Genomic DNA, 21,943 nt, shown 5'->3' on the forward strand with positions numbered 1-21,943 from the left:
AAACATAGAAATTGCGGCCCGCTGCGCAGTGATTTGTTTCTTCGGCGTGAAGGATGGCAGCCTTGTTGAACACTGCTGTGAACGAGTGCCGAACGATTAGTGGGCCTGGAGCACTCATGACGACTGGGGAAGCATAGAAGTAGCACGTAGCCGGCAGTCAAGTGGAACGCGTCAAGCCAATGCCTTTCAACAGAGAAAGAGAAACCCGCGAGCGGTGTCTGCTCTTCCATGAACTACCGATACTCCCCGCAAGCGCTGCTGTTCTGAGGGTGCCGCCGCAAATGGGAACAGCAGCGCTTCCATCAACTATTGACACGCCCCCTCCCCCATCAGTGTTGCATGCACTGTAAAATTCTCAGAAATGTTGAAAAACCCTTTCGAAAGCGAACAAACACGCAGGATAGCGAAAAGATACGGGTAGGGCCATAGAGCAAACATAAAATTGTAACTACGTTGTAGCTCCTGTTGGTCTCACTTTTTTGGCGGGGCCATGTTTTGGTTTCGATTGTAAGTCGACCCCCCAACTTCAGACTTTCAAATTTAAAGAAGTGGTCGACTTACAATCGTGTAAATACGGTATCTTTTTTTCCGTTGTTACTGGCGGAAATGCTTGTTTTGTGATTGGGTGTTAGGGATTTCTGGGGTGTAGTTCAGGCACAAAAACCAGTACAGAACTCCTGACAGTCCTCATTTTGAGTGGTTGTAATGAATGTGTGCTTATTTAATTTCTCTGGTGAATAATTTAGTCATTTAAGCATCAGCAGGCCTTGGCAGCTGTTCTGCATTCGTGTTCTTAACACTTTCCTGCCCGCAGAAAAAGCAGCAGCTTTTGTGTAGTCTAGTAAACACCTCTTTTCCTATCACAGAGTATGCTTGATAATAAAGGGTGTTGTATTAAATTGAAGAGGAAAAATTATCTATCCAACGATACTACCGTATTTACTCGAATCTAGGCTGGCCCCGATTCGAAGCCGATCCCGAATGTCTTATAGACCAAAAAAGCGAGAAAAAATGGGTTTCTTGAAAGTGGTATTTTCATAATATACAAACACTGCCGCATGTTCTGACCAAGTTTCCCACGTCACAGATCAATATCTTAGCTGCGACATCAATTAATGTAACCGCTGCGAGCTATATTTTGACAAAAAGATACATAAAAAGGGGGCTTTTTTCATGCCACGCCACTGCCTAACGACGTATGCTGTCGTGGCCATTTTGGTCACGTTGGAAAGTACTACTTCGCTTCTTCAATTTCCCGCCACATTTTCGTTCGTCTCCCTACCGAAAAAAATGCCACACCGAAAAAAGTCCTGCAATTGGCTTAGGCAGCTGGCGTCGTCTGTTGCGGTGTGCGGACGCGCTTGTAAAGTGAACCGCGACGCCATCTTGAAAGCCGCTAGCGTAGCGTTTAGTGACGGGAAGTTTGCCACTCGAAACAAGTTTGGCAAGAAAAGAAAGCAAGCTCGCTACAACTTCGACCCTGCCGGAAAACACCGCGACAACCACCCACCGGCGGTTTCAAGTGACGACTGCGACGCAGGATGCAACGGACCTGGTGAGAGCGAACTAGGCCTAACGACGTCGCCGGCCGATAGTGATCATAGGAGCAGCGTTCGGCATGACACAAAGATGGTGCAGCCAGCGGAATTGCTCCAACAGCAGAAGCAAGCAGAGGAAAACCTCCAACAACTGGCGGGAACTTCAACAACGAAGCGGAAATTGGACGTGTACGAGTGTCAGCAACGGGTGTGGATGAGCCGGCGGAGATGGAGTCACGCTTTTATATTATCAGTGCGGAGGCGATAAGCGCTTTGGTCTCGCATCTAAAGTGCAGTCTCTGTGGCGGCTCCGTGACTTTTGACCCAGAGGAGCAAGAATACGGCCTTGCCGTCAAGCTTATCGCCATTTGTGAAAACTGCGGCGACGTTGTTTCCCAGTGGAGCTCACCGGGCGCAAGAAACAGCAATACAGTCAACGCCTTCGTAGTGAACATTCTCGCTGCTCGTGCGATGGTTAGCACCGGAAATCGACAAACAGCGATGAACGAAGTTTTTGCTGCAATAAATATCTCGCGCCGGGGCATTCATAACAAAACGTGGCAAGGCTATGTCAAGCAGAAGCTGGCGCCGCCGCCGGCTGCCCGAAAGCTGGTGGGCACATGTGCGCTATCAGTGAAGTCATTGTATAATGACTTGAAACTTGCAAACTCCGGGAATATAGCGGTATCCTACGATGGCTCGGGGGGATGATGCGCGGCCATTCGTCACACACCGGCGTCGGCACAGTCGTCGAACTGTTCTCCGGACTTGTGCTCAATTACGTTTTCCTGAGTAGCTTCTGTGCTGGGTGTGTGAGCGGCCCAAAACCTGGTGACCTGGACTACCAAGATTGGAAGGCAAGCCATATGTGTGGAAAAAAAGAATACAGAAAAAAAAAAGCAGGGGAGATGGAAGTTGAAGTGGCACTTGTACTGTTCCAGAGGTAACTTAAGCTGCGGAAACTGAGTTACACTACAGTCCTCTCAAATGGTGACAGTCGTGCATTTCTTGCTTTCAGACAAGTGAAAGTGTGTGGCTTTGTGCCAGTCGAGAAGAAAGATTCTGTGAATCACATCCAAAAAAGGATGAGGGCTGCTTTGCGCACTCTCCTTGCCAAACACAAGTGCTCTGCTTCTGAAACACTTGGTGGCAAAGGAAAATTGGCAGGTGGCCTGATCACGAAACTCAGTGCCTACTATGGATGGGCATTAATATCCAACAAAGGCGATGTGAAGGCTATGCAGAAGGCTGTGATGGCAACATGCCACCACATCACGTCAAACGACAAGGCTTCAAACCACAGTCTTTGCCCATCTCTTTCAGACCCTTGGTGCCGTCAGAAGGCTGCGCAAGCAAAAAATGAGCCTATCCCAAAGCACCGATATAATTTGCCTGTCCATGTTTGTCAAGCCCTCCTACCAGTGTATGAGCGCCTCACAGAAGAAAAATTGCTTCAAAGGTGCCAGCGCAGCATGACGCAAAACAATAATGAATGCTTGCATTCCATGATTTGGGCATTGCCACCTAAGGTACTCACCTACGGGGCAGAAACTGTAGGCTTACGAAAAGGGTTGTGCTGAAATTGAGGACGACGCAACGAGCTATGGAAAGAAGAATGATAGGTGTAACGTTAAGGGATAAGAAAAGAGCAGATTGGGGGAGGGAACAAACGCGAGTAAATGACATCTTAGTTGAAATCAAGAAAAGGAAATGGGCATGGGCAGGACATGTAATGAGGAGGGAAGATAACCGATGGTCATTAAGGGTTACGGACTGAATTCCAAGGGAAGGGAAGCGTAGCAGGGGGCGACAGAAAGTTTGGTGGGCGGATGAGATTAAGAAGTTTGCAGGCACGGCATGGCCACAATTAGTACATGACCAGGGTTGTTGGAGAAGTATGGGAAAGGCCTTTGCCCTGCAGTGAGCGTAACCAGGCTGCTGCTGCTGCTGCTGCTGCTGCTGCCGCCGCCGCCGCCGCCCTAAGGAACAGCGTGCCTCGCTTTTTGCTGTTGAAGCTGCTGTGACTGAGGCAGTAATGAAATTTAATTTGGTGAATGAGAGAGCTTCATCTGCCATCATACACCAGCAGCTTCATTTGAACCCGAGGCTACCGAACAGCATGAAAATGTCTGAGAAAGATAACCCGCGAGCAGCAGCATCAGCCCGCAAGCACGCATCTGCAAGAAATGTGCAACAAGCCTTCAAAAAACACCATTTAGGCAGCTGCAGGCAGACAGATTACATTCCTGGTGGCTACTGACCATTTAGATATGTGGATATATCAATATTTTTTATTATGTTTGAATAAAAATGCACTTGTCTGTTTTTTATGTTTTCTCAAAACATGAATTTTTGAATATTTGCATCCTTCCGGGAGCGATTTCGCAGTAATCGGGGTACCTAGAATTGTAATTCTTGTTGCATTATTGAGCTACATGAATAATGCACACAATGGTAGGAGCAGAGTTTTGTATCTCAGTTTTAATACTTTTTTATTGTCCGTACTTTAAACAGCCACTTCGAACACATTTTGAACAGAAAGCTTTGATGTGCTGTATAATTGTTAATATAATTGTTATACCAAAAATTATTTCTACCATTGTGAAGCTTATGGTTCCTAGTATCGAGCTATATGCCTAAGGCAAGATTTTGATGAGTAGTTTTTGCTCCATTATTCCCAGAAACAATGATAATTAATCTTAGTTAACTTCAGAACTAGTTGGCATGTTTTAAAAACATTTGCATATTTGGAATCAGCATAAAAAACTGAACAAGGCTGTGCAGTTTCATAAAATTTGGTAAAGGGGTATTAACGAAGGTCAGAATACCCACTTCGCCCCTTAACAAGAGCATGTGATGTAGTAGAGCGGCAAGTTGGGCTAGTTGGTGGAATTTCATCTTGTAGTAAGGAGGTTACTGCACTATAAGCATGCGGACAACAGAAGTAGAAGTGGGCAGGGCATGCACAGAAATAACGCACAGGAAAAACAGCCCAATGCAAAAGAAACTTGTTGCACTAGAGCGCACGTCCTGTCCACTTCTACTTCTGTTGTTAATGTGTTTATGGAGCAGTAACCCCCCTTATTACAACATGTGATGTAGGTGGCTTTCATGCCATTGCGAAATGTGTTGTTGATGCTCCCTGCTATTTCACATGTATGGCCCATTTCCTTGCTGACCAGTTTTGCGCTGCTGAGCTCACTCGTGGGTCCGATACCGGCTGCAGCAGCCATATTCCAGTGAGGGCGGAATGCAAAAACACTCATGTGCCATGCTTTGGGTCCGTGTCAAAGAACCCCGGACGGTCAGCATTAAACTGGAGACCCCCACTACGCTCTTCTCCTCATAATCAAATCGTGGTTTTGATGCGCAAACCTCCAGAATTTAATCAATTTAATTTTGACAAAGTATGTTACAATGCACGGCAAATAGCTTCTTGCCATTTTGCCCTCAAATGCGCGTTGTGCCATTTTTCTTAATCTGCTTTGTTCTTTCACGACATATCAGTGCGATGTGTTTTGTGACCCTGCGAACAAATTTGTCAGTCGATGGTTGCTGCCTGTTCAGTTGTTCGAAATGGTGGCTGCAAGTAAACTAAGAGCCCGCTTTGTCTGCAGCCGTACTAAATCGCCTCTCTTTCGGTATGTGTCTGGTGTGCAGGAAGAGAACAACGTGCTCCAGTTCCACATTGGAAACCTGGAGTATGCATGCGGGGCGCCACTGCGCGAGGTGTCGGCCCTGCAGTGGGACCAGAACGAGCGCTTCCCCCAGTTCAGCGGTCAGCACGCACTCGTCCCGGACGGCTTCGGCCGTCTCCTGCAGGCCCTGGCTGAAGGCCTCGACATCCGTTACGGGCACAAGGTCCGCATGCTCCCGACTGCGATCTTTCTTCCGCAGCAGGAGAATTGAAAGATGGGCGAGTCGGCAGATTTGTAGATAATTAAAAACGGTGCACAAAGGACAGTGTGCCAACTCGCTGCTGAAATTTTGTCGGGGGGAAAAAATGCGTACGGTAATACCTCGTTGAGACCATCCCGTGATGTACAATTTCCTGGCGGTAACATTCGCACTCGAGAACACAAAACAATGGCCCCATACAGTGAAGCTAATTTTTTTATTGGTTTGTGGGTTCCTCCAAAGCAATCGTTCGGCCCCAACGTTCAGTGTCTCGCCAAACTGCAATGATATGATGCCTATTCTGAGTGCTAGATTCCTACTAAACAAGAAAAACCACAAGACGTGCACAATTGAGAATGGCAGTTGCCCACCGCAGCAGCTTCCCTGCAATACTCGCCCGCATGTCTCGTGCGAAAACGCCAGCAAATACTCGGCTTCCTCTTCTGGTGCCAGCAAATCTTTTTCCAGGTTGTTGCATGCCGCATTCACAGATATCATTGCCAACCCTAATGCGATAAGCATCTTCGCCTGTCTGTTTCACAGCACGTAAGGCTCATTGCTCTTCGAAGCATACTACACATGTTTAATAGGCAATAACCGAAACTTGCTGTCGTTTCCATTTCCTGCTGCAGGTGGTGCAGAGCGAGCATTATGTTTCGCTCTGGCAGCATAGTAAGCATCGTATAGACTTCCCAACCTGATCTAGTGGCGCTATCGACGACGCTGAGCAGCTCCGCTCGCAGGAGCTAATGAAAAAAGTCTCTGGGCACTGCGGTCGCATAGGCGCGTTGCATACGGGAGTAACAGCTGCAAGATGGTCTCCTATGCATTTCTCTGCATAAGCCTGCCGTTCAGTGCCAGAACAGCCTCGAAAACACGAAGGGCCAGTGTGCACCCTTGAAGTTCTACACATATCTGGGCAGGTAGTGCAAAAAAGAGAGAGGACAGGCATGCACCACTGCCGTTGTTCGCAGAGTCAAGTAAGTTGCGATTGTTCACACGTGGAATTATTATCCGCATCACGCCGTCAATCGAGGGCATTCTCGCGTGTGACTGGGGTCCATTATTAAAAGGGGACGCTGGGGCTCGTAGCCTTCACTGGATGCCACCGCTGAGCGTCGGCAGGAGCGGCAGCTTCGCTCGGGCACAGCGAGTGGCATGATAAGATGTGATATCACTGCATGTTACAAACCATGAAATAGGCAAAAGACTTGTCAAATACTAAAAGAAGCATGAAGGAACTAGCGTGAAAAGCCGTCTCACAAGTACGAAGAGAAAGGATTTTATTATCATGTCACGCAGCACGACTGTGACGACCCCGAGGGGTCTAAAGCCATGATGAATTTATGCCCCTGTCACTTGGGTACATTAGAGCACTGTCCACTCTAATCCGGATTGGGTGCTGGGCACTTTCGACCGTAATAGTGCACGATGCAGATCCAGTAAATCATGATTGTAGGCTGCCGTCTGCACTGTAATGCTGAGTGAGCTCAACTGACTCTGTCTGTACTGTTAGACCGTGCGACAGCTACCATTCTCGATCACGACCAAAAAAATTTTACCCATAGCGGGCTTGATCGCAACTGAAAGTACCCTTGTTGCACCGGTACTAAAGAATGACTGAGAGCTAAAGCAATTCAAGCCACTGCTGCCATCCTCTCGCAACACAACTCGCGGTGTCAAGATGCCACACAGTATGGTCTGCAATCTTCTTAGAAATGGGCTACCAAATCATAAACTTGTACTAAAGCACTCAACCGCTTGCTGCTACATAATTGTTAACTATCAGGCGTGCACTGTCAAACAAACGCGAGAAAGCTCAATGAGCATTGCACGCACTAATCGGCCGACGCTCAACGTGTCACTCAAAGCACGTCGAACTAGAGTTGCAGCAATATTCTCGTCGTCGCAAGCAGACTGCCATGGCTGAACTGCAAGGTGAAGCAACAACGCTGCCACGAATAATAGCAGTCATAAAAGGGGGCTACTGCTGCTGCATGTTCAGCAAAACTCTTTCGCAGATATGCTTTTTGTACAGTGCCTTTACAGTTGCAATGACACCCTGGTCGAGGGGCTGGCTTTTCGCAGTGGTGTTGGCTGGCAAAAACTTTGCGTTGACTGCAGTCAACATTGGCTGGATGTTATCCGCCGTGCAGTTGTCGAGAATAAGCACGACTCTTCGCGGAAGATATGTGCCACCATATCTTCCTCGAACTTGCAAAGCCAGCTCGTAAACGTTTATTCCGTCATCCACGCTTTTTTGTTTGCTCTGTATGTCACTGGCCGGCACTCTCGCTTTTTAACCCTTTGAGGATCGAATTATTTCGGAAAAGCTTTCAAAGGTGGTCAAATTACTTTATTGTGGATCTTGAATGCACGAAATGTATAAAGTCGGGAATTAACAGTAAAGAAAAAAAATTAGGAACAATATTTTGGTGATGGCATCACTCAGAACTGCAAAATGTTCAATAGTATTTCAGAGTGTGGTACTCCTTGAAACACGGGTCTACGCACAGCGCCTTATCACAGTCTGCACACCTGAAATACGTGTCTGTTCTCTTCTTCGAACGATGAGTTGTGTTGGCGCACACATGAAATCGTCTCTGCGTGCGGCTGCCTTGGGCAGAGGTCTGAGGCAACCTCTCACGTAAGCGCATTGCTGCAGACAACAAGAATACCTTGTGAGTGGTGGTGATAAACAAGCTAAGAGCAGCGCCAATCAAGATAGAAATCAACTTCCGCCGCCCCTGCGAGAGCATGCCGACAAAGAAAAAAATGACGTTTCGCGCGCCTCCGTTGTGATCACGCAGCGGAACCGAAACCGCAAAAGGGGTGTTGCTGCAGTCTGTGCGACGTACTGAAGTTTGAAATCAGTTCTGTTTATCTCCCCAAGAAGGTAGCACAAATTTCAAATGCTTCTTGTAAGTCCTAAGAGGTGGCAGCACCTCCCAGTGAGCACGCATCGTCATTATGGCACGAAATTTCAAACGGAGGTTCGAAACTGTACCCGTACGGCAAAGACCTTGTGGGACAGAAAACCGCCGCCATACATGCACGGCAAAAGCCTTCAAAGGGTTAAAGCAACGTGGCCTTGCTGATTTGCGAAAGGCAAATAGGCGACGGTTGTCAGTGCCGTCCATGTTAACGCAAAAAGTCATTATGCACTCCTTTGAAGCCTTGCGGCCAGAACTGAGTTCGCCTCTCAGCGCAAGAGTGCGGTTTGGCAGAGGATTTTAAAACGTGAAGCTTTGTCGGCATGGTATATGTCTCTGTTCATGTTTGTCGACAGCATGACTTCCAAATTTACACGAAGCCAGACTTTGACGGACTCGTTGTTCGTATCTCCGCTTTCACCGCATGCTACTTTGCAGCTGATGCCATTGCATGTCTTTGGAGCGCTGGATCCACCCGTTAAGTGGGTTCAACTCGTGGCCTAAAAGAGCGCAAAGGGACCTAACTTGACGTAGTATGACGTTGTTCGGACTTGCAGGGGAGGGAAGGCGCATGCTCTCGGACAATCGGTTTACGAACCCTGACTGTCGCTCGCTCGTTTGTTCAGGCTATATACTACATTCACAGTCATTCATAGATGATTTCTGTATAGTTTCTTCTGTTAAACTGCTCCAAATTCAGATTTTGGTGCTCCAAAATGGAGTTTTTCTTTCCATGTAACCTGCTTTCAAATTAGTATGTTTCTGCTCCAAAATTAAGATTTTTCTGCTACAAAACATTGCTTCAAATCCTTCTGCAGCTGTTGCACCCTTGAAGACCCCTCGCCAGGTTTAGGAGTCGCAAATGGACCTGCACTGTGCATAAATCAAAAAGAAGACCGTGAAAGAGTACAATAGAACCTTGTTGACATGATCCTGTTTTGTATCCCCGGTGCCAACGTTTGCAATCAGTAACACAGAAAATGACCCAATACAATTATGCTTCTTTTTTACAAGTGGATGCGTTCCTGGAAAACTCAATCTTTTGGCACAAACGTCGAGTATATTGCAAAACTGTGTTCGTATGATATGCTTTCCGGCCACTAGAGCCCATGTAAATAAGAAAACGTGCGAGGCATGCACGATCGAGAGTAGCAGGTTCCTGCAACGACAGCTTCCCCGCAACAGTAATGTGAAAATGCCACCGTCCACTCGGTTTCCCATTCCAGTACCAGTAAAGCTCTAAGTAGACCATCACACATCACCGTTCAGAGCTATAACCGCCAACCCATTGCAATAAGCATCCTTACCTGTTTCACAACCTGCATGTTATAAGAAGTGTACTGCACACTTTTAATAGGCAACAACCCAAACGCACCATCGTTCTCTGTTCTGGCAGCGGTGGCATCGTATTCTGGTGTCGCCCACCAGTTTGATTTCGTTTTGCTTTCCCATCACTGTCTTAAAAAGTGCACGCGTCTCGGATCGTCCGGGTGGCACGCGCTCGACATGCGTCGACGGAACGATTCTTGCCAAGTGGGCACGTCAAAACCTCCCGCCAAAATGTACACCCGAAGAAACTGCTCATCCAGGGTGAAATTGAGGCACGCAAACATAATGTTGCGCAAGCCACAAGAACAACATGCATCTCAGCTCCTTGAGTCTCGCCAGATTGGGAACTACAGTTGAGTCTACCAGATATATTGATCACTTCGGAATGTATGTTTTCCCTGTTAGTACGTATCTCTCACGAGTTTTCTTCTCTTCTTTCTTTTCCCCAAAACATATTAATGAGATTCCACTGTATAAAAACCTGTGCACCCTTTCTCTCGAGGGAGCTACACTTCCTGCTGGAGAACCAAGATTATGCACATAAATGCCTCTTCTTTTAAGGCGCATTGCCTGCAATGTCACCAGTTGTGGCATGTGACTTCGGTAACTCATTCAATGCAGAATGGGCGAAATAGCCACCGGAAGCAAAAGGAAAAAAAATGAACTGAATACGGTAAAAAAAAAAAAAAGGTGGGGCACGTGACATAAACTGCGCAGTTTCTAGCCTGCAGATGCAGAGGAGGCACGGAAGGAAGGGCATCTGCAGGCACTACTCAAAGCAAGGGGGGTGGGTATTATCTATGTTGGCAGCGAAGCTTGCCTCCTGGCAGCACGGTGACACAACATTTCGATGTCTGCCATCTCCCTTAATAATGAACCAATTTGAAGAATTCTCGGGAGTAAAACGCTGCCTAGACGGCGCTTCAAATTTTTCAGGAAGAGATGTAGGCAAAATGCTCGAGTGCAATAGCTGTAGTAAAACCTGCTTAACTGTAGTAAAACCAGAAGTGTCCTGTGAATGCCAGTAGAAATCGTCAGTCATCACAGGGTCCGGTGAGGGGCACATTAAGCTGTAAACTGCTTGTTGCGCCATCAGGAGTGGGAGAAGACCCCCGTCTCTTTGAATGCAGGTGACGACAATTGAGTATGGTTCTGAGGAAGGGGGCGTGCGGGTCTTTACGGAGCGATCCGCCGCCCACAACGGCAAGGAGGAGGAGGAGGAGGAAGAGGAGGGAAAGTTCTCGGCCGACTTTGCTCTGGTGACGGTGCCATTGGCCATCCTGCAGCAGCAGGAGATCCAGTTCTTGCCGCCTCTGCCCAAGGGCAAAATGGCCGCACTCAAGGATTTAGGCGCAGGCGTCATCGAAAAGGTGAGGCAAGCCACTTCTGCTCCGAGGGCTTTTCACATAGTCATGAGTTGTGCAGAACGTGCTCATCTGGTCAGAATAAACAGTTTGAACGTAAAATTCTTTAGCTCCGGAATATACGAAATAATGGAACCTTGTTCTGTATGCTTGCTTGCTTCTTTCTTCTTTCATTATTATTATTATTATTATTATTATTATTATTATTACCAAATAATATTACGCTCGCGAAAGCACCTTTGCATGGTTTTTCAGATTGTTGCCGTGTTCTCGATAGGTTGCTCTTAGCAAGAAATGCACTAGCCATGTTTACATGAATGTGACAGTAGCATGTCTTAGCACATCATGGTAATGTTGACAGGTTTACATGTGCCGCATCCCCCTTCACGCAAAAAAATTCAAGCTGGGACCTATTTCCGGCGAATGCGTTTCACCAGTGAGTGGAGGAGAGCAGCTGTCTCACTTTCCCTCTCTCCCTCAATGCAAAAGCCAGCACTTGCGTGCTTCAACCATGTTGTCCACTTAGCTGTACGAGCCTCTTTGGAAGAGCTGTTGAGTAGTAGCAATCAAATTGCAGTGGAGTCTGCACATGGTGCCTCTGAAGGTCTGCAGAATGGCCGAGCGATGTGTGCGAGCTTTCGTGGGACAGTCATTTTCGATGTTAGGTGCCTAGGATGCTAGTGCCCTGCTTTGCTGCCACATGTTTTCTGCTCTCCCTTTGCAGGTGGCCCTCAAGTTCTCTCGGCCCTTCTGGTCCGCTCAAGTTACGTCCGCAGACTTCTTCGGCCACGTGCCATCGTCGCCCGAGCAGCGCGGTCTCTTCAGCGTCTTCTTTGACCTCAGCCCCCGGACACAGCCCAAGAAGGTCGGGGCATCTTTTATCGTGTCGCATTGTGTTCAGGGTTCGTTGTGGTTACTGAAACACCTAATGTGCCAACTTACTAGGCCTCGAAAGCCCATTAATTTATAAAGTGGCCTTGAACTTCACTTTTGCCTCGGCATTGTGTGTCTTGTTTGGGTTTATGCCTTCAAGGTTTGTTCAATTCGTAAGTCAAACCAGTCCAACTTGGTCAGCAGCTCTCTTGTGAAACTTGGCGGTAGGTTGCTTGCTTTCTGGATCACTGGGAGACATTCATCCTGCAGCAGACATAAATTTGCTAAGCCTTCCATGTATGCCAGATTTTTTTTCCCCTCTCTCTCTCTCTCTCTCTCTCTCTCTCTCTCTCTCTCTCTCTCTCTCTCTCTCTGTAGCAGGTACGAAGTAGGGTGTGTGTGTGTTCCAAGGTGTTGGTCAACATCATGTAGGTGCAGTTCTTGAAAATGCCTAATCTGCACAATTTGAAGCCATTAAAAATTATCTAACTTTTTTTTTCCCCCTTCACAAAAACTGTTATGAATTCCATATGCAGTAGAACCTCATTGATACAATCCCATTACGCATGATTTCCTGGCACCAACGTTCATGATTGAGAACACAAAAATGAAAATAGGAAAACGACATTGTGTATTTTGGTTTGCTCGAACCCCCCTGCCCCTGCAGCTCTATGCACGCTTTCATGTCGCAACAATTTACTTGCATTGAGTAGGCACGTCAAAACTTCCCTCAAGGCTGAATTCGCAAACGTAGGTTTGCCAAATCCGCAAAAACGACAATGCATGCGTCGTGCTGCATGCAGCGATTTGCACAACGCTTCGCATTACGTAGATGTCAACTACAGTTAAGGCTGCAAATTTTTTAGTCACTTTGGATCATCGACCTGCTTGACAAAGAAACGGCCTCGTTAAGAAGCTCAGTTTGGCGTAGTGATCAGGCAAGGCATTGCCGTGCAAAGTCTATAAAGGTGTTTTCTTCTTGGAATAAATTGTTGAAGTCGGCGCGTTGTGTTGTCAACGTATCCCTTCTGTCCTGGTCCTCTGGCGCAAAAAATGTTATGCAAGTTGAAGTACCAACATGCCCAACGTACAGCACTGTAAGGTGGGTTTATGACAGCATTATGTAAAATCACAATCTCGTCATTTGTTTATTTTGCAGTTTCTGCTCATTTCAGTTCAAGCCTTTTCAATGCTGCGCAGATGTAGCCAATCGCAGCACTTAAAAAGCTCCCGTATGCATTGCTTTAGCATTTTAAAATGCACAGAATTACTATAGCCAAAAAACGAGCAACACTATGCCTCACCCTCTGTTACGTCGACACCTTCTGACTTGCGTGTACCAATCTCTTATTTTCAGCAGCTTGCGTAAGTGATGCACAAGTCTGGTACTTTTTCCTTTTCTGTTGTGAATTGCATGCATCAGTGTGAGCCTCGCGGCATTTCTCGTGCAGCTTTGCAAGTTCGAAAGTCGGCGGCAGCTTCTAGAGGAGACAAGGCGAAAATATAATACGCATTGGAACTCAGCTGCTAACCAGCTTCCCTAATCTTTGCCAAGACATTTGAAAGCGCTGGAAATGTGTAGTAATGTAGGCATGTGCAAATATTGAAACCTTCGTATACCGAATCAAACAGTTGTTCTGTTCTCAAATGAAATAATCACATTTAATAAATTTGAGCATATTAAATTAGTTTTCTTATGTCTTGCACCGTCATTCATGCACTAGTGAACATAAAACAATGAAAAGTGGCACAGTTGAGCATGCTGTCTGCCATCCTTTTCTTTTTGTAGAAAAATAGTTTGTCCACAAATAAAGACGAGTTTTGTTTTGTTTTGTTTTGTTGTAGCATATGTTGCTGGAACCCATTTTGTTGCAAGGTTCAGCCCTGCTTGAATTAGAGTGTTTATGGCAAGGCTAGGGGAACCCTTTAAGCAAACACTCATCTGTGCTTTCGTGAAAAATCATTGTGTACCTCCGATTTTTTTATCCCAAATGCCCACTTGCAGAACCCATCGTATGTCCTGATGACCTACGTGAGCGGCGATGCCATTGACCTGATTGCAAACAAGAAGGATGACGAGGTGGTGGCCATGTGCATGGATGTGCTGCGGAACATTTTCCGCGACCAGGCAAGATCTGTTCTTATTTCATCTGCGATGACCTAAACCAGTGTTGCTCAATTATACTGTCACATTGTAGTGACGGTGAAGACCCAAAATTGCTACCAACAGGGTGGGTAAATCATCTCGAACTCTTCATCGGGTGAGCTTTGTGGCCAGAAAAGCAAAACAACATTCAAATCGCAACAGCAGGCACGGTTGTCGAATCTAATTTCACGGGCGGAGTCCATTCGCATTATTATACAGTTGAATGCCTCTGCGATGAACCCCTCTACAACAAGATTACCTTTATAACAAAGGTTTTCTTATGTCGTGGCCAAATTCCTACCTTTCACGTGTATTGTGAACGCCTCTGCAGCAGAGGCCGCTTCAATGAAAAAAAAAAATTGAGGCATTCTCGGCAGACGATATGTTGCTTGCAGCAGACGTATTAAGCGGCACTGCCGTAACCCTTTGTAGCCTTCACTGAGTTGGGTTTGCATAGGCAGCCGGAATTAACACTAACAGAGACTGCACGGGACGGTCCGCACTTCGCAGTTGCTGCAAAAACAAAAATGCATAGTGGGACGTTGCCCAGTAGCCAGAACGACCGAACACTTTCATGAGCAGCACTACCATGGCACAAACCTCCCAGCAAAAAGTAAGCTGCAGTCGTGCATTCCATAAGACAGTGTGGGCAGAACAAAAATTAGCGCGGGCCTCACTAAATATCTCTCGAATTCATGTTAACCTCTTCTCGTCCAGTGATGCGTGTAGCAGCCGTAATGCTTTACAAGAAATATCTGATGTGGAAATAATATGTTGCAAACATTTATGTAGGTGTGTGCGAATACCGAACATCAAATTGAATCAAGGAGGAAAGAAAGCTGAATATCAAATTGAATATCAGAAAATTTATCATGAAGGTTAATGCTTGCGAGTTTTGGCGAGAAAACATCAATGTTGCAAATGTTCGGAAGTATCCTAGCATTGGATGACGAGAATGTAGCTAGCTGTCAGTAACTTAGCTACATACAAGACATGCTGTAAACGGTCTGCTCTTACTAAAGGGAACTCCGGAGTACTGGGCCAGCTCTGATTACTGCTGATACCTAGTACATGACGGTCTGGAAAGTGCAGTCAAACCTCAATATATCAAACAGCACGGTGTTCGCGAAATAGTTGATATAGCCAGAATTCGATATATAATATCACGTAAAAAACATGTCAGAAATTTTTGCAAATCAATCAATGAACCAAGGGCGCAGTCGGGAATCGTTCGGAGCGCGCATTCGGTTGGGCCGCACGCAGTTGGCCTAGGCTGCACCGACTTCATCAGCTGCGCAAAATTGGCGCAGCCTAGGCCAATCGCGCATGGTGCAACCAAACGTGCATTCCGAACAACGATCCCAAATCGTGTTGCAGTAAATACTCACTTGAAGCTCCACACAAAGTATTTATTTGGCTGAATGTACTACAGCAGCGCAACATGCTTCTTATTGGCACCCCGTGCTTAAACATGGAGTCCTCAACTTAGTCTAAACGATCCACAAGCGATAGGCTGCTGCCCTCTATTGTGCTGCAGTAGCAACGTAGAAGGGCCAAAGCAGCTACAGCCTCAGTTGAAGTCAGGAGTGGGGCAACATCAGCGCTTGCGGGATGAAGCTCGGCAGCGTCTTCGTTTGGCGGCTACTTCTGCTGCGATCTCCACGTCCAATCAGTCAAAGCATTTTGAAACACTGTGTCTGTCAAGGCGTCTGTGAAGGAGCCCAATGAGTGCGGCAGGTGCAGAACGCGGAGCCGAGGAGGAGTCGGCGCAACAAATGCAATGCGTCATTGCCGTTGTTGAACTAGCCAAGTCGCCGTGTGCGTAGACCGCTACATTCAAATGGCGCCCTCGGCGCAATCGATGTGTGCAGCTGTAGTGCGTAGCATTTGGGAACGCCCATCATGCCACCGCCATCTTCAGGGGTGTTGCGGGAAAGTCATCCGACGTAGCAGAGTTCGAGATATCTATGTTAGGTCTGACCCCGTTCGAAATAAAACATTAAAAATGCATGCAATTTTTTAGGTGCTATGGAAAGTGTTCGAATTACTGCGTAATTCTATATATCCGTGTTTGATATATCGAGGTTCGGCTGTATATTTTTATCGGTAGGATGTCTGTTGAATAGAACCAAGTGCTTTTCTCCCCCTGTTGCTAAAGAGTTAGTGATGTTATGCATTACTGAACACCAATGAGACTCTCAATTTAGTACAGTGAAGCCTTGTCACTGCAGACACCATATTAAGGAACTTTTCATAAATACCCTGCTAACTGGTTATGGTTTCAATGTAAAAATATTTCAGTACTATGAACATCAGAATACCGAACTTTCCAGAATAACTGTTGTTGTTCATTTTCTGTGTCATGCTCACAATGCCTCAGTACTTCAAATGAACGTTCCGAAATCCGGGGATTCTTAGATTTCCGCAAATCCTTCACGGCAGCCAGAACAGTATGCTAGCAGACGACAACGTGCAGAAAGTGGACGCAAAGTGGAAACACTGCGTGTTAACCGATACGTACGCAGTAAGCTGCTGCATTCTATGTGGATACAAAAAACATTATGTTCAGTGGCCGCTGAGTCGGGGATTTAACTTTACTGCTTTTAAAATGAAACTACTGTTTAAGCGGGTATGGTTTAACAAAGTTTTACTGTAGAGCAGAGCCATTCGTTAACGCCGACAGCCATGGCTTGTTATACGCATTCGGAGCGCCCAGGAAGCAGTTAAATGAGTGAACATGATCAGCAGCCAGACGGAGGAAGGGGCTGGGGAGGGGCTCTGGCCTCCCCACCACTGTTTTCTCACATCAGTTCAGTCATCCCCCTATTTTGATTTTTTTTTTTTTTCATGCAACCCAGTTATAACAATTATCGGTTATAACAATAGAATTTTCGTGGCCCTTGAATATGGTTATAAGTGGGTTCGGCTGTATTCGAAAAATCGAATTATTCTAACTCATACTATAGGATTTAATTAGGTGACATTCCAGTATTTGCACACCCCTACTTTTATGTCAACAACTACAATAACATAATTTGTTGAATTAGTGGCACAGGTAAACGTTTTCTTTTTTTTTGAAAATGTCCATGCTTCGTTACATGCTGAGGTTAGACCTCTTTGCCGTATCTTTGGAGCCTGCTGCCTGAGGCGTGCCACCTGCCTTGGGTGGCACAAAAGTGGTCTCGGAACAATTTGAGGCCATGTACTTTTACTTTACATTGTCATGGTTGTTAGTTCAGAAGTCAAAGGAACGCCTCCAATGTCTTCACTTGTTCCTTCATTGTGTTGCCAAAAACTCCACTGGAAATCTTTCTGCCCATTTACTAGCATTAGATGCATAAAGTACAAAATTTTCACTCGGGTGATAAAGTTAGAATCAGAAAGGAGTTAAAGCGTTTTGCTGAACAAAGGATTTTGTAAGTCCCAAACACTTTGTTATGAAAGCATTTGACTGTACATGTCTCGCCATACATTCCAGAGCAAGCGTTAGTGCTTGTGAACCCTCGAGAATACACATTATTCATGTCACATGTGCAGTCTGATTATACATGTGCCACTCACTACAGAAATATCAACAAATTCGCGTTACAGTAGGGTGCGCTGAACGACAACTTCATAACTGATAATCTGCTAAAAGTTGCATTGGGATTGAAAACTGAGCAAGATTGCGTGTAATCATCCCGTGATTTGTGCACCACTCGCGAAACAACAGAAAAAGTACACAGGAGACATGCTGTCCTCTACACATTCTTTTCAGTCGTTTCATGTTTTGCTAACGCTGTACAAATGACCAAATGAAACTTGACTAGAGCAAAATGTAGAAGAATTACACGTGACAGCACCAGGTCCAAATTTTGCTCTGACATGCTTTGGTTATCAATCTGCACGGTTTGGTTGGCTGACATGCCCCCAGTAAACAGCATTGTAAAGCTTCACTACGGTGCATTTGTTGCCTGATAAAAAGTGCTGAAAGTGGCAAATTCAACAGAAAAGAGGATCTGACTCAAAATTTCATTTCTTTTTTCTCGAGCCCTACGAGGACTGTCGAACCTGGTAATTTGAACATGACAATCTTTATCCCGCTACTTACGGTGAATTAGATTACTCTTACCTAGGTCTTTCTTTCATGTGTAACACATTATTTTTTTGCTCACAAATGCATGCAGCGAAAGAAGTCTCCCCAGCCTTCCTAGCATGGCCTACCATTATGAAGTGGGGCATTGTGGTGTTAATATGAAACTCTATGCCCATGCAAAAAAGTGAAAGGACAGCTGCATTCATGCTAATCCTGGCTTCATCGTAGTACAAAAGAGAGTAACTCGCTGGCTAAATGTGCCGTAACCAGCCTCTTTTGTGACGACGTGTGCAGACAGTGCCTGACCCGAAGGGCTACACCGTGACCCACTGGCGGGACAGCCCCTATTCACGCATGGTCTACAGCTACGTGCGCTGTGGGGGCTCGGGCGAGGCGTACACCACTCTGGCCGAACCACTGGCTGATCGGCTCTTCTTCGCTGGCGAGGTGGGTGTCTCCAGTCACTTGTTTTTCAACTGGTGTAATCACTTTCTTACTTGTTAAGCCACTGAAGACATATGGTAGGCAATCGCTTCCAATGCCTGCAGTGCACGAAAACATGGCCTTCGAGATGGCCTTTTCATGCACGACTACAGATGTACTTTTCTACACGCTGTAGGCTGGTAGGTCACTTCTGCGGAAGTCCACAAGGTGGAGGAAAGTTCATGCAAGGGAAAACTGGCATCCACCCGACATACTGCCGGCAATAAAAATTTCGGACTCCAAAAATTTGCCCTTGATGGATATTCTGGACTTTAATAAATGCACTGTCAGTGCTCCGATAGAGCTAATGCATTCGTGCAAATGATATTTTTCAGATGAATTTAGACCCCAAAGTTCGATTTTTCAGACTAAATAAATTGCCTGTTCCAAGCCATGCTACCCGATCTTCAAAAACGCCGTGTTGGATATTCCGCTGGCATGGCCAGGCTTGGCTTCCGCTGGCCCGCTTTATAGCCTCCAAGATTGGGAGGTGCATGCTATCAATAGAGCAATATAGCACGCACTATCCTCCGGTCTCGGAGGCCATGCCCACTCTTCCTTAACTGACAAAACGCTCCAGGATACTTTTTTCCCCCCTTCCTTTTTTTTTTTTTTCAGTCAGCACTATCATCATGATCATGTGGTCCAAAATACCCTTCTTTTATTTTTCTCTTTCTCTCTCCCTTTATTTTAAGTTTGGTCGCTATTCTGCACATTGTGTGTCCACTGAGGAAGTGTGTTTCATCGCATCTTTGTGTGTGTTTGTGTGGCTTGACATTTGTATGCTCGGCGAAACCTCCCATGCCTTTGCGAGGTCCAAGTGGTGCTAAGAAATGTGGCTCGTTTCTTCTATCTCTGTGGCGATATTCGTTGGTGGAGATCGCCAACACGGTTACACTCTTGGCGACTATGTGGAGACGACGTTCCTCTAGCACAAATCCAAGCAAATCTGATCACCTCCAAGTGTAGTACGATGCAGGGCATTATTAGGTATTTGCTTTTAAGCCACTCTAAGCCTAATATTTTTTATTTTTTTGGCTGAATTAATCTTTCGAATTATCTTTTGGTCCCCGCGAGGTCCAGAATATCGGTCGGCAACTGTACCTCCTCGACACATCATTTGACCATAGCTGCACATTCTTTAATTTACTCCGTGCGCGTGAGACATATACCGTATAGTGCGGAATATAGGTCGAGGTTTTTTTCCAAAAAATGTTACTAAAAGGTCACCCGTCGACTTATATACCGGCTCTTGGCACAACATGAATAGTCTGGCAACATGTAGGAGCGCAGACCTTTCGGCATCCGCATTGTTATTGCCCCCTTGGTGACCGACGCGGCCCAACGTTGACGCGGCCTACGCAGTTGGACCGACGACATCTTCCCTTTTTGTGCAGCGATCATTCGTGGCATTGCTAATTTCCCGAGAACCCGCAAAATGAGTACGAGTACTCGACGTCAGTTCACCGCAGCATTTAAAAAGAAAGTTATCAAATATGCTGAAATGCATGGGAACATGTTTGCCCAGCGGCAATTTGGCGTGTCGGAAAAAAGCGTCCGGTACTGGCGAACGCAGAAAGTCAAGCTGTCTGCCTGCAACGCGCGGAAAACGTCCTTTCGCGAGCACCGCGCGGTGCCCTCGGAGCTCGAAGAGAAGGTAGCAAATTTCGTCCGCGAGCATTGTGCCAGATCTTTGCCAGTGACAGCGGAACTCATCCGCATCAAAGCTATTGAGATCGCCTGAGAATCCGGACTGCCCAAGGAACAATTCAAGGGCTCCATTTATTATGCTCGTCGCGTCATGCGACACAAGGGATTCGCACTTCGACGGCGCACATCAATCTGTCAGAAGCTGCCAGAGGCATACGAGGACAAGCTGGTTGAATTCCAGCACTATGTTATCCGTCTCCGGCAGCAGCATGGCTACATGTTGGGACAGATCGGCAACGCGGATGAAACGCCGGTGTGGTTCGACATGCCGTCGCCCACCACAATGTGCGAACGCGGCACAAAAGAAGTCAAGCTTCTTTCTACGAGGAACGAGCATTCGCGCTTCATGGTGATGCTCGTGTGTACTGCAGATGGCAGAAAGCTGCCCCCATACATAATATTCAAGAGGAAGACGCTGCCGAAAGAGGGTTTCCCGCGAGATGTTGTCGTTAGCGTGAATGAAAAGGGCTATATGGACGAGGCCCTCATGCTCAATTGGATTAAGACCTTCTGGAATCGGCGACCTGGTGCACTCCTGCGGTGTCCAAGCATGCTTGTCTTGGATGCCTTTCGCGGGCACTTGACCGCAGGTTTGAAGCACGCACTCCGTGACAGGAGGACGGAACTCGCCGTCATTTCGGGAGGCATGAAGTCAACACTTCAGCCAATGGACGTTGTGTTCAACAAGCCCTTTGAAGACCGTGTCCGTGAACAATATAATCAGTGGATGGCCGGCGACAACCCGACGACCCCAACCAGCCGGCTGCGCAGGCCGCCTCTCTCCACTGTGGCCACATGGGTGTTGCAGGCTTGGCGCTCGCTGCCCGACGATATGGTGGTGCAGGCATTCAAGAAGTGTTGCATTAGCAACTCCTTGGACGGCACCAAGGATGACATGTTGTAGGACGCAGCCATTAATAAGCAGTCGTCTTCGGACGAAAGTTCAGACAGCGCAAACGAATGATCAGGTGACGAGTCTGGCGGCACCACTGAATAAAACGAAGTTTTGTGCCTTATAATGTTTATGTTGACTGCTTTGCTTCAATGTAAGGGAGTCGACCTATATTCTGCCTCGACCTATATTCCGCATTATACGGTACGTACGCGTAGCTGTAAAGGCATACCGCACTACAACTGTGCCATTTTTACATGCAGCGTAGGCTGCTGATAGCCTAAGCCGCCGATATAAGTGGTACCGCACTATAACCAAAACAACATTTCTCAAAAGGTGCGCACATGCAAAACACGTAGACCAAGCAACCACACGTATCTGAGAATCGAAGCAAGTCGCTGAAATACATTTTCAGACCTGCTCGATTATTTGAAGTTCCCCTTGCACTGCCAACAACTCCACAAAACTAATGTGGAATGCTGATCGAAATTTCGAACTCCGTTGTTTACAAAACAACAGCAGTGGACCAGTTAGTTGTGCCTGGCGGCAGGTGATGGCAATGATGATGACAATTGGAGTTCATTCTTTGCAACGGGCAAGTGATGTGCAGCGTCCTGACCAGTAATATACTAAATTTTAAAAAACAACAATAAGAAGACAAAATAAGGTGGCGGCGACCTCCCACTGGGCACATTTATGTCCT

The 21,943-nt window shown here is 46.6% G+C and overlaps 1 protein-coding gene across 7 annotated transcripts in view; it reads left to right on the plus strand.

Annotated features, from left to right (window-relative positions):
• Nucleotides 1-21,943, plus strand: part of LOC135896687 (lysine-specific histone demethylase 1B-like) — a 98,299-nt gene that overhangs the window by 66,537 nt on the left and 9,819 nt on the right. For all 7 annotated transcript variants that reach the window (XM_065425180.2, XM_065425177.1, XM_065425176.1 and 4 more), the window contains exons 13-17: nt 5,199-5,399; nt 10,828-11,067; nt 11,786-11,926; nt 13,940-14,062; nt 18,450-18,602. In XM_065425180.2, coding sequence (XP_065281252.1) covers nt 5,199-5,399; nt 10,828-11,067; nt 11,786-11,926; nt 13,940-14,062; nt 18,450-18,602 — 858 coding nt within the window. The remainder of the gene's footprint in view (nt 1-5,198; nt 5,400-10,827; nt 11,068-11,785; nt 11,927-13,939; nt 14,063-18,449; nt 18,603-21,943) is intronic.

Source organism: Dermacentor albipictus, chromosome 3 (assembly GCF_038994185.2).
Source record: "Dermacentor albipictus isolate Rhodes 1998 colony chromosome 3, USDA_Dalb.pri_finalv2, whole genome shotgun sequence".
NCBI lineage: Eukaryota > Metazoa > Arthropoda > Arachnida > Ixodida > Ixodidae > Dermacentor > Dermacentor albipictus.